The sequence below is a fragment of the Gouania willdenowi genome, chromosome 1, assembly GCF_900634775.1.
Source record: "Gouania willdenowi chromosome 1, fGouWil2.1, whole genome shotgun sequence".
Classification (NCBI taxonomy): Eukaryota; Metazoa; Chordata; class Actinopteri; order Blenniiformes; family Gobiesocidae; genus Gouania; species Gouania willdenowi.
In genome coordinates, this window is record NC_041044.1 from 36,131,366 (window position 1) to 36,144,001 (window position 12,636).

Sequence of the window (12,636 nt, forward strand, 5' to 3'; positions counted from 1 at the left end):
TTAACTGAATCGGTAGCAGAAAAAAAGATTAAACTAGTTTGAAAAATTTAATTTGACAGTTTGATAAAAACAATTGTTTTTGATATTGGTATTTGAATTACTGTTTACTTGTTCTCACACGTTAGAAAAAGAAGAAGAAAAAATAAATACATTGTATTACATACCATACCTTTAACTTGTAAAAGTGTAATTTGTTATTGATATCACGATATATCACGATCTATATCGTATTAGTTAGTATCAGCGATATATCGTATTGCGACATGCAAATCCTTGAATCATATCGTCAGATTTATGGCAATGCACAACCCTACTCTCTACTACTGACATGGAGTTGGAATGTGGCCCCTGCCTGTGGTCACGAGGGTCACAGATTTGAGGTACGCCTCTATGGTATCACCATGGTAACACCAGCTGGGCTCAGGTAGTCCACACCCAGCTCCGCCTCCTAGTCAGTCAGCAGTGAGCCCGGCACCCTGTCACTGTCACAGGCCGGAGCGGCTCCAGCAGGAGGGGGCAGTAGTTCCCACTGTCCGTGTTTGACGGGACACCGACGGACGGAGGACTGAACTGTGAAGCCTGTGAGCCATGGAGAGGAATAGCGTTGCGAGCGTGTACGACTCCGTGCTCGCAGGAAGAGGCTTCGACCTGCAGACATTTATCCGACAACCGCTCACCATCGTCCGGGTACTGAGCTGGGTGAGTCCCGCTGCCCGAGTTTAGTGTTTGGAAGTTTCAGGTTTAAGATGAGACACAAGACTGGGTATAAGTTATATTTATAGCACTGGATGACTTACATACATACAGCAGGTTGATCCAGGCGTCATGTTCCACACAGCAGCAGCAGCAGCAGCTGTGTGACAGATCCACACCAAAGTGTCATTCTTTCCCGGAAGCCCAACACTCCAACACCTGTCCAGGAACTCCACATTAGGCTATGAGAAAGTGTGGCACACTTCTGACCATCTGCTCTCAGAAAAACATTGTGAGAAAAGTCCCACCAAAAAGAAAACATCTATCTAATTTATTATTGACTCTATTTATCCTTTAATTTAACCAAACTTGTATTTAATCAGGACAGGCAGGAATATAAAACAGTTTTGGCCAATTTATGAGCAGCTAATAATGAACAAACTACTTCAAACAATATTTAAAAGATCCAAATACATAAATTAATCTCCTTACTGCTCCCTCCACGATGAATAATAAGCAAAAATAACTTGAACGCAATTAATTGGTTACTTTGAATTAGAGCCTGACCAATATGGCATCTATAGTTCCCAAAACAAAGTGGTTATCCGTACGTAGACATAAGGGTTAGGAATACGGTAAAGGGTTAGTTAGTCCGTAACGTAGTTTAGGAATCTAAATATTAATAGCAAACAGAAGTACTGTCCAATGAGGGGCGTCACGTATGAATATCACAACAATTCATAAATACGTAGCATGTCAGTGACGTAGTTTTGGAATCTACGTATTAATAGCAAACAGAAGTACAAGTACGTAGCGTCTTAGTCACGTGGCCTATCGCTTCACCTAAACTGGCCAATGAGGGGCGCTACATACGGATAGAATGTCGGTATATTGATACGGCTACGTACGGACAGCCACTGCCTTCTTAAAAAGCTGATATTTGATTTATCTGTCGATAAACGATTAACGTTGGTATAAACAGGACATATACTATGCACTAACACCAATTTTTAAAATACCCAAAATATGATTCAAGACAAAAAAGCAAAACACGACTAAATTAAAATAAGAAACTTGCATTACTAACACTGTCAACATAAGGACTGTGAAGCCTCCGATAAATGATAAAAGGCAAACTTAAACGTTAAAAAAAAAGTTGCTCAAAGAGTAAACATGGATACTTTTTTATACCGTAAGCAATGAACTAATGCACATTTTTTAATGATTACTGCCTATTGAAAAGTAGCAGCTTCTAATGCAGAATGCACAGCACAGAGCAACAGGTTTTCCACATAGAAATAAGTTAATATATCATTATTGTTGACCGGTTAATATGCCGGGCTATTAATCGATGTTCAAGGCTACTTTGTTGACAGACTTGGGGAGTGTCTCTCCTTGCAGCACACTGCGCTTGGTTTGACTATGTCAGTGGTTGATTTAAGAGTGGACTCTGAACTCATTCTGGTTCATGGGTCACATCACATTCAGACCGGTTAGATTTCACACTGGACCACAAAATTCCAAGCATTTCTGCAAAAGAACTGTGTATTTTTATTTTTATTTTTTTTATCATTGTTTGTAAAATCATGGATCAGGACAACAAATCAAATTTAATGCAGGGCCAAATATGAATGTGTGGACTCATTTGTTTTAACATGTCTTTGACCAACTCCTTCTTCTTCTCATCGATGCAGATTCTTGTCAGTACTTAAAATGTGTCTGTCTGAAAATATGACAGCAGCAGTGTGTGGAACATACAGAAGGCCAAAGCAAAAATAGCACGTTTAAAATGGTCTGAATACACAGCGTGTCCTTGGTTGTGACTCTGGGCGTGTATGTCAGATACTAAGTGTTTCACTGGTAAACAGAAGGTAAGGTTACACCTATCCCTCTTTGAACCTCAGGCAATCTCAGTTGGTAGAGATTTTACTTTTACTTTTGGTTCAGTTTTTTAATCCAACTGAATATTTTCAATGTGCAGCCGAGGTGAATTTAGCCAGATAGTAATAATAAAACAGGACAAAGAGGATTATTAATGTTGTGATCCTGTATTTTCCCCATATTATATCAACAGAGCTATTATTTTTGAAAGCCAAACAACAAAAGAAACCATGTAAATAATGGTCAGGACTCTCCTACATCACACCATAAGGGCTTTATGCATTATTAAAGCATGTGACATGTAAACTGAGGCTATGATACAATTACAAAGACGCTCCTGTTGTTCCATTCTTGTATGATTCAGAAATATTGCTCAGTCACGGCCTTTCATTGTGAAAATATTATACATTTTAAAACACAGAATTATTTTCATTTTTTTTTTTTTTTTAAATGATTTGTAACATGTTTACCCTGCAGGAAAGGATGTGAAAATAAAACATATATTTATAAAAACGTGTCCCGGCCCGATACACAGTAGCTGTCTTGCGTATTGTCTGATAGTGATATCGATTCGACACAGTAGCAGCATTCATTACATCATTTTACTTATTTTGTATTGTTAAATGTTAGAAAAGGCTTGATTAAGTGATATTACTCAAACAGAGAACAATAGTCAGCAATTGCAGGTTTAAGACAAACTGATGCATTTATTATTTATTAACCAATAAGTTTCACACATTTTAACCTTGAAAATAAGAATATTCTACAATTGAATGAAATCAATGAAAAGTAATATAGAAGTTTCTAAAATCAACCTGGGAAATGAAAAACAGTCCTATTACATACCTTCTATATCATCAATACATGGAAGTATAAACTTGGGCACAATAATGTTAAAATTACTCGTTTTCCTGCCTAAATTCTGCAGCCCATCTTAGATCAAATGGCTCCGTATTTGTCCCCTTAATGAAATGAGTTTTACACCCCTGCTCTAAATCATTAAAGGATGTGGTTAACTACACTGACGTGCCATAAAAACCCAACAACCGTCATATTGAAAACTGATATAGTTCTGAAAAATACCGCCCAGCCCTAATATATAATATAGTGTAGTGTGTGTCCAGTTGCTTTAGTTTTTTACACTTACTTGTTGCCCATTTTTGAACTTTGAGCTGTGTTATCGCTGTAAAATTCAAGATGACTATGAATATTTTAATCCACATTTTGAACGAGTCAAACTTTTTAAAATTTCTTAATTGAATTGGGGGTGAAAAGGCTTTTGGTTTAATGCTGTCAATGGGTTTTACTAGCTTCTAAAATTAAGCCCAAAACTGCAATGAAGCAAATACACACATATATGGAACCAGCACACAAATATTTGTCTTTATTTCTGTACACACACACACCTACATTTAATCCTCTAGAAACCCACTCTCCGTCCTCGCGTTTGTCCGTGTTCTGTTGCGTCCCAGAGGTCTTGGCTCTGCCAGTAAAACTGTCATGGCTCTGCTTCTCCCCTCCACCAGCTGAACAGACCCTCTCTGTCTTCCCCTGATCTCATTATGAACTTTGTTTGGGAGCCGGTGGCATCCCTGGGCTGGAATCACATGGCAGCCAGCTGCACTTGAAGTTGGTCACATGGTTGGGTTAGTAATGAGAGTAGACAGCTGACAGAAACAGAGCTCCATCATCGTTTTACTGCACACTTTGCATTCATTTACCCAAGTGGTGAATCCAGTTTTTAAATTTCAAGCATGGTTCATACCATATTTGTACAAAAAAAATGAAAAGGACTAAAATCTAGTGACATTAGGGGCTAAAAAATAAAGAGCCTGTTAGATTTTAACTTTAGTTAGGTCAAGTGCCTTTCATTTTGGTGTAATTTGGTCAACGGGATTATGGGATTTGAAGTAGTTCATGTCAAAACATTGTAAATCTCAATGACTGTGTGACGTCATCATGTAAATAATCTCAATTAGGCCTGGGCCGACAACAGATTTTGCTGGACGATATATTGTCCCAAAAGTTATTGCCGATAAACGATATTATTGTCGTTTTTTTTTTTTTAGACCAAATCAATCACTAATGTAATGATAACTTATCATAAAAATGCAAGTACACCCTTTCAAATGCAATCAACTTGTATTTCTCATTAGTATTTTAAGAACTTTTAAACATCGTAAACAAATAAAACAAACAAAATAAAATGGACTCTCGGTCTCTGTTAGCAAAAAAATGCACTTTAATAAATATCACAAACAAAAACAATAAAATAGACCCTGTCTCTGTTAAGAAAAAAAGCACCTCAAATGCAAAACCACACACAACCAAAGCAATAAATAAAATGGTTTATCAAGTCTCTCTCAAAAAAACAAAATGGCACTTGCAATAGATATTAAACATTGAGGCACAGAGGTATATAGTTGTACATTCCTTAACAGGTTACACTCCAATCCAGTTAGAACCTTTGTAAACAACAATGCTAGCGGCCCCGCCCCCCTTGTTTCTTTCTGTTTCATTTTCATTCAGTCTTAAATTATACAGACCAAATAGTTTCTAGTTTACTCCATTCATTCTGCTATAGAACAAACATGCTCAGGTGCTGAGGGTGAACCCCCTTATCATCCAGCCTGTTTAGAGGCGAAAGACAAGGAAAACGAAATACTTAGACTTAGTTGCTAGCCCCGCTCGGCATCGCCGCTTTTGCTATTACCTGGTGGTGGTATACGATTTTAGAATAATTACGCTGCAGGTTCACTGAGAAATTATTAGAACTGACTGAGTTATCTGCTGTTTAATATCTGTTGCTAACACTAGCCTCGCCGCCAAATACGTATGCATATGGAAATATACCGAAATATACTTATCGAGTTAATTTTATTTACCATCCGGTTAATTGATTTATCGATTATTGGCACAGGCCTACTGCCAATCACTTGTTGAATCAAGGTCAGCTAAAAGTGCTGTGGGTTGAAAGTTATGAAGTTGCTCCACCGGGGTACAAAGCCAATGAGTGTCTGTATGGATAAATCATTGATGATACATTTTCCCCTGAGGCTAATGTAAAACCTAAACTAGTTGATGCTTTGAAGGTTGGGATAGGAAGGACATTAGCTGGGAATTGTTTACCTTCTTCTTTTAATTGTGTGAAATGTTCAATGGTGTTACTGGGTAATGGAAAACACAATGTCCTGTGTGATTGCTTTTATGTGTTGACAAATCATTAGAAATGCTGAGAAGCCATTTCTTAACTTGTTCAGCCACCTTTCTGTTTGTTCCCCATCGCAGGTGTTTGCCATCGTAGTGTTTGGCACTATCACAGCAGAAGGATACATCAACCCCTCCAACAGCAAAGATGTCTTGTGCGTCTTCAACCAGAATGCGTCGGCGTGTCAGTACGCCGTCACCATCGGCGTCCTGGGGTTCCTGGCCTGTGTCGCCTTCCTGCTTTTGGATGTTTACGTGCCTTTTATGACCAACATGCAGGAAAAGAAGTATGCTGTTATGGCTGACCTGGGATTTTCAGGTGGGATTATTGATATAATGATTTACAGCAAGGGTTGGGGTCAATTACATTTTTAAATTACAACTACGTCTTCATTTGTTCATTATCAATTACAACTCGATTACGATTGCATTGACCGCCATTTTTTCCGATTAGAATTTAAATTACAATAATTATTTTCCCCTTTAAGTCAGTTGGAATTGCATTATCAATTACTACAGTTCAAATACAATTACTGAACCTTTAATAAATAACCCCATGTTAGCATCTCTTATGATAACGGGTCAGTTTTGACCCATGTCTTTAGTCAGCTGTAGATACACTTGGTTACCTTGTTAGGCTTCCTTATCCGTAAAAATATTTGTATTAATATTGTTGGTGTGGCTGTCTGATGGATAGAGACATAAAGCATTAAGCTGTCCGCAACCTATCCATGACAGGTCCTCGACCCACTTTTGGGTCCCAACCCACCAGTTGAGAATGGCTGTTTAACATATTTCAATTTCCACAATGGTATAGCAGACAGACTCTTTTCTGTTTTCCTGACATTGCGTTCATTCTTCCTCGCCCTCACGAGCCGATGAGTAGCCGCAGGCTAGAGAGTGACCTCACAGATCCTGATGAAAATAAACATTCATCAGCTGCTCACAGCACACTTCAGTCAGCCATTCTTCAGGGAAAACAAAGGCGTTGTAGTCTGAAATAACAGCCTGTGTTTTTTTGTTTGTTTGTTTTTTTTGTGCACATGGCAGTGGAAGCGTTTCTATGGTGTTGTCAGGAAGTTAAGTTTTTCAAATCAGGAGCTTTACACTGATGTTTGTGGCTTTGTGTGTTTTCCAGGGGTGTGGACCTTCCTGTGGTTTGTGTGCTTCTGCCTGTTGGCCAATCAGTGGAGTTACACTCATGATGTCAGAGGTATCCCTGTGGAAGCTGCACGCGCCACCATAGCTTTCTGCTTCTTCTCCATCGCTACCTGGGTGAGCGGGATGCCCATACTAACTTACCCCTTGAAATAGTTTTTTTTTACAACACCATAAAGTGAAGACAATGATGTCTGGTTACAACTTCTAACTGAAGTGAATGGTAGTTTCTGGTTTCGGATGAACTCCTGTGAAGATCTTAGTGGAAAAGGAGGAGGGAAGCCATTTTTGCAAAGTTTTAACTACATAATTACTTCATTCATCTTTTGTACCCACATGTATTGGGTCTGTTCGACTGTTCACATTATGCACATTCACACATTCATTCATTGAGTTAAAACTATCAAGATTTATATCGTATATCGCTATTTTGAAAAAAAATATTGAGATATGAATTTTTGTCCATATCGCCCTTGCCATATCGAGAGAAAATGATCTTGATTGATTAATCTGTGAGGCCTACATTATGTCTTCATCTGTTAAAAAATAATATTTTCCAGCAGCTCTGCGTAACTGAATATATGAAAGCTCTGTTGTCAACATTTGTGCGTTCTCCTGCAGGCAATCCTCACCTACTTTGCTCTGTGTCGATTCCACCGTGGCGGTAATGAAGTGGCCATCCCCACCTACACAGAGACGACGCCCCCGCCACCGGACCAGACAACGCCCTACCCTCCGACATACACACCCACCTCCTACAACCCCACCACCTACACCCCGACCACCTACGCCTACCCCAGCAATGTCCCCGACATGACACCGCAGCCCTCTCTCATGACAAACGTCCCACCCCAGGGAGACTACCAGCCTCCATCCTACTGAGGCACCATCTGAGTCGTGACGTAGAGAAAAACCACACCAACGTGGTTTTACATCAATAAAGGCTTACTGTGCTCTGTGATCTCAGGTGGAGTCGAGGGATGCCGCCACCACGTAGGGTCTGTTATCAGATCTGAAGGCTTCTGGTGGACTGTGAAGACTAATCTGACCTTTGACCTTCGTGCTGAGACGCTTTTTTTCTTTACCTCAAACAAACCGTGGATGGAGACGTATATTGTACCACATGAAGGGACAAATGCTAACAGCAGCAGCAGCCACCGTCCGTGCTGGAGCACTGCCATTTTAATGGGTGCATGCGCCTGATTGTGTTTTTTTTTTTGTTCTGGATGCATCAACAATTTTGAAAGTTATGAATTAAAATGTTAATTCAAAGCAGATATTGCTTTTTTATGAAGCCAAATGTAATTTTGTGTCTGGAGTTTCTCACCCATACAATCATCACTAGAAATGAACTTCATAGAGTTTCCTGAAGATTTTAATTTAGTCTCCTCACTAATTAAAGCCATCAAGACCCTGTGATGTGTTTGAAGTATTAATATCTGTCAGGTTTTACAAGGAAGTGTTGGGCTCTGGTGTTGTCCTTCGGCTTTTCACTCACACCTAACTTCCAGATAAAGAACAGGGAGTAATGTGCAGATAAGATTTTACCAAACGTCCTCAGAGACACAAGTAACTCATTAACCTCGAAACAACGCAGCTTATGTGCAGCTTACGGGGTCTTTTTTCTTAAGTTTTGGTTTGTGGTCAATTACTTTCTTCAGTTACAATTATGTTTTCAGTGACCAGCATTTTTTCAATTACAATTAAATTTCTATTATTTTTTTATCATCAGAAAATTAATTGCAATTATGTTTGTAATTACTAAAGTTCAATTACAATGAATTACAAACTTTGAATGAATAGTTTTAGATCCATAATTCTGGTTACACACTCTGAAATCTTTGACACATTAACATATTTTGAGTACACACAAACTCAGGATGACATGAAGCTGTTGCGTTTCCCTTGTCTGAGTGTCTTTGAATGCATCACCAAGCCTTACAGATCAAAGGTTAGCAGTCAGTGATCTAGGTCAACCTAATCATTGAAAAGCGTTGAAGTCTGTGTCCGTTAACGCATTAATGATTATGCATGGGTGCTGAGTCACCCATTATTAAAAAAAAAAAGTTGATTACATTAATATACTGGTATTTTCAAACATAGTATGCACCAGGGTTGGGATCAATTACATTTTTCAATTACAATTACGTTTTTAATCATGCAATCCATGTTCAATTACGATTTTACTTTTATTCATATAGCGTTGTAATGATTGTATGCGTTATTTTTTTGTGTGTACAATGTCATTTTAGCATTTTTGCATTTCAGTTTTAGTGCATTTATTACAAATATATAAAACCTCCTATTATATCTAACTAACCCTGACCTCTTGTTTGACTGTGAAAATTCACTGACAGGTAGTGAGAAAACTTAATATAAAACACATTTTAATACTTGTTAACTACTTATGTGTAAGCCATAAACCTGTTTTGCATTTACTTAAATTGTAATTGAAAGTTTTTATTGAATTTCCATGGTAATTACAATTAGAAAGTCACTTATCTTAACTCATCTCCAATTCAATTACGATTACAATACCAACAGATTTTTAAAATTACAATTACGTAATAATTATGCCATAATTGTAATGAATTATCAATTACGGGATTACAAGTATAATTGACCACAACCCTGGTGTAAAGCTGCTCGATAAGACCAGGATCAGGATGTGTTGTGGTGGGTGCATTCAATATTCTATCAAGCTATATGATTATTGAATTATTATGGGTTTTCTCAGAAAAATGATGAGCTGAATCACATGGAGCATCTTTAAAGGTCCATCTCCATTTGTTCTAAGAACCTCAACAACATAGTATTTGAGCTTTATTTTCCAGAGTTTTAGCACTCTGAAAAGTGACTAAGTAGTTCTGAAAATGGGCTGTTTTGGGGCCTACTTATGCATATGCATGAGTGGGCGTGTCTGTAGACGCAAGCCACACACAACAGCAGACCACTAGTGATCATCTTTGAAAGTGTCTATTTGTACAGCTGCCGTACGGACAACCCCTGGTGCTATCGGTATAATTACCTAAGTACAAGTACGTAGCGTCTTAGGGTTAGGTTATAACCCAATATCGCAACAATTTTTAGGGTTAGGGTAAGGTTTAGTCTTAGTCACGTGACCTAAACTGGCCAATGACTGATCTATTACGTAATCAAAACTGGCCAAATATGATATGGAAACCATATGGATACCAAATTTACAAACACAGCCAGACCCTCTCCTTCCCACTTACCTCTCTCTGTCGTCCTGTCACCATGTAAAAGTTGGAAGCCGTCCACTACCAAGTTCGGTGTTAGAGCTGTGAGCTTCTCACGCCAAGTTAGCGCTCGTCCGTCTTTTTGGAAATAGATCTTTCATTCCAAATGCTGACGGAGGAGAGGACAGGCTCATTACTTCTCCTCCTTTGCAGCCCCGTGACATCCCCATAGTTTCCTCCACAGTTCTTGATGGATGTCGGGTCTCGCTGCATAGGCCATAGGCTGGCGTAGCATTAGCACAGAGTGCTAACAGCTGCTGGGTGTAAACAATGGGGCCGTGGCTCCAAGCAGTGACTCCTGACACAAGCAGCAGAAAAAGTATTGCAGTTTGCATTTACACCTATGACAATAATGTATAGTGCATATATTAAACCGCAGTGTTTGTTTTAGCTGTAAGATATTTTGAGAGGGAGGAGCTCACATTCCTATAAGGTAGGAAAGGAGGCGTGTCCATGGTAGGAGGAGAGAGGATTGTCAAGAGGAGGAGTTTCCTGTAGGTGACGTCAGGAATGGGTGAAAATCCAACTTGGATGTGAAACAACAAGGGAGGGAGAAAACAAAACTTTTTCAACTCAGGCCCTCTGAATGAGGCTAAAGGGATGTAGATCACAGTAGTAAAACCTTTAAAAGTGTTTTTTTTCATCATACCTCATAACCTTTAAAGGGCCCATGTTAAGGTCAATCGACTTGTCTTTAAACATGATAAAAGTGCTATTAGGGCTTCATACACATTTCCAAAGTGTTTTTTTCATTGATTCCCTCAATCATTAGTTAAAGGGTGATTTGCTCCTTTCTTACTCCAGGGCGATCCCAAACACCTCGCTCCAATTTAATGACGTGTTCCCACTTTGATGACGAATTTGACACGGCAGAGCTGGAGAAGCCACGCCTCCAGTTAGCTCTCTGCCGTGTTTGACATGTTAACAGACACGCCCACGAAGGTGAGCATTTCAGCGTCCTTCACGCAGTGCTATGTATGTATTTTCTACAGTCTATGTATGTACCAGTGAACGCCCCGCCCCCACGCTGTCTCGTGTTTATAAAGCAGCATGCGCTCAGCTACGGAGTGGGTGGGAGGAGGGCGGGCCGTCCTCTGGCCCTACGTCACCATGCGGAGAGGAGGAAGTCAGTGTCCCGTCTATAGACACGCCCACTCATGAATATGCATAAGTAGGCCGCAAATCAACCTGTTTTTGTAGAGTTGCTCAGAAAGTGACTTTTCAGAGGCGAAAATTCTGGAAAACAGGCGAGTTTGGAAAATACTATGTTTTTGAGGTTCTTGGAACAAACGGAGAGGGGTGAAAAATAGCATAACATGGGACCTTTACGATCTGTGGTTACTGAGATTTTATGATTTTCTAGTCATTCTGGTGCCAGACACCACAGCACACTCTTTATGACCTCTATTCATCAACAGCTCAAAGCTGTTTGAGTCTGTGGTCATAATAGTATGAGTATCTTTTCCTTCTGTTCACAGAACTTTACCATTATTCCCAGTTACACAGCAGGACAGGCTTGGTCGTACACAGTGTATCTTTCACATTCCAGTGAACTCACAGAAGCTGTTTCAGTGTGACCCCCACCCACCCCAGACCCCAGCAGAGGACAGCAGCCATGCAGGGTCGCTTGATATTTGGGGCCAGGATTAAAGCTTGTATGCCATTAGTTTTATATAGACTGAATATGGGGGAGGGACTAAGTGTCTTGGATGCCTGGCACTGACTCAGTTGGTTTTGGTTCCTGAATTCTTACTGCCAGTGTCATGCACGTTTTATATGAGCATGACTGTTTCATCTACACTACAACGCTAAAAAAGATAGAATTCATGAGATCAAAGCTCTTCTTTCTAATCAGCTTTTTTTTTTTTTAAACCAGTGACTTTGATAATCTGAAACTTAATTATTCATGTGATCAAAGGAAATGTGTTGCAATGACCACCAGGGTTTGGGTCAATCACATTTTTCAGTTACAATCATCAGTTTTATCCTCTGAAAGTCAATTACAATTATGTTCTCAGTTACTAAAGTTCAATTACAATTACTGAGCCTGAAATAAATAACCTAATAAAAGTTAACCTTCCTTCTGCTTTAGCTTTCTTACAGGTCCTAAATCAGCTGTAAAATACACTAAAATTATTATCTATCATCTAATTTCTTACCTTGCTAGGCTTCCTAATCAATAAATTCATAGGTTTTAATATTTGTGGTGGGAATCTGAGCCTTTTTTTATGTCAGTATACCCCTCGATTTATATATTTATTAAATTGTCAAATACATGAACTGTAACATGGTTCCCCAGTTTTGCATTAAATTATAATTGACACTTTTTATAGTATTTTCATGGAAAATAAATGTACAAAGTCAATTATCTAAACTCAATTACAAATTAACAATGATTACAACAGCAACATTTTTTTTTGAAAAGACATTTACAATT

General features: G+C 39.0%; 2 protein-coding genes across 3 annotated transcripts in view; one reads left to right on the forward strand and one right to left on the reverse strand.

Annotated features, from left to right (window-relative positions):
* tmc6b (transmembrane channel-like 6b) overlaps window positions 1-4,137 on the reverse strand; it is a 41,183-nt gene extending 37,046 nt beyond the window's left edge. Inside the window, exons 1-2 of one of the 2 annotated variants that reach the window (XM_028460645.1) lie at window positions 3,985-4,137; window positions 798-853 (exon numbers count right to left, since the gene is read on the reverse strand). The gene's annotated coding sequence lies outside the window, so the exon portion shown is untranslated. Of the gene's footprint in view, window positions 1-328; window positions 589-797; window positions 854-3,984 lie in introns of those variants that run through there. The other variant, XM_028460653.1, reaches the window with a different exon arrangement.
* Window positions 433-8,355, forward strand: syngr2b (synaptogyrin 2b). Its single transcript, XM_028460712.1, has 4 exons — window positions 433-699; window positions 5,863-6,100; window positions 6,920-7,056; window positions 7,561-8,355. Exons 1-4 carry the CDS (start codon window positions 589-591, stop codon window positions 7,819-7,821), a joined length of 747 nt encoding a protein of 248 aa, XP_028316513.1. The 5' UTR covers window positions 433-588; the 3' UTR covers window positions 7,822-8,355.
* Window positions 8,356-12,636: the final 4,281 nt, after the last annotated feature.

What these genes read in the sequence shown, in the direction of transcription:
- syngr2b (XM_028460712.1), top strand. Translation starts at nt 589, where the DNA reads ATGGAGAGGAATAGCGTTGCGAGCGTGTACGACTCCGTGCTCGCAGGA. An exon ending in GGCTGACCTGGGATTTTCAG is followed by an intron (nt 6,101 to 6,919) that starts GTGGGATTATTG and finishes TGTGTTTTCCAG; the next exon opens with GGGTGTGGACCTTCCTGTGG. An exon ending in TCTTCTCCATCGCTACCTGG is followed by an intron (nt 7,057 to 7,560) that starts GTGAGCGGGATG and finishes GTTCTCCTGCAG; the next exon opens with GCAATCCTCACCTACTTTGC.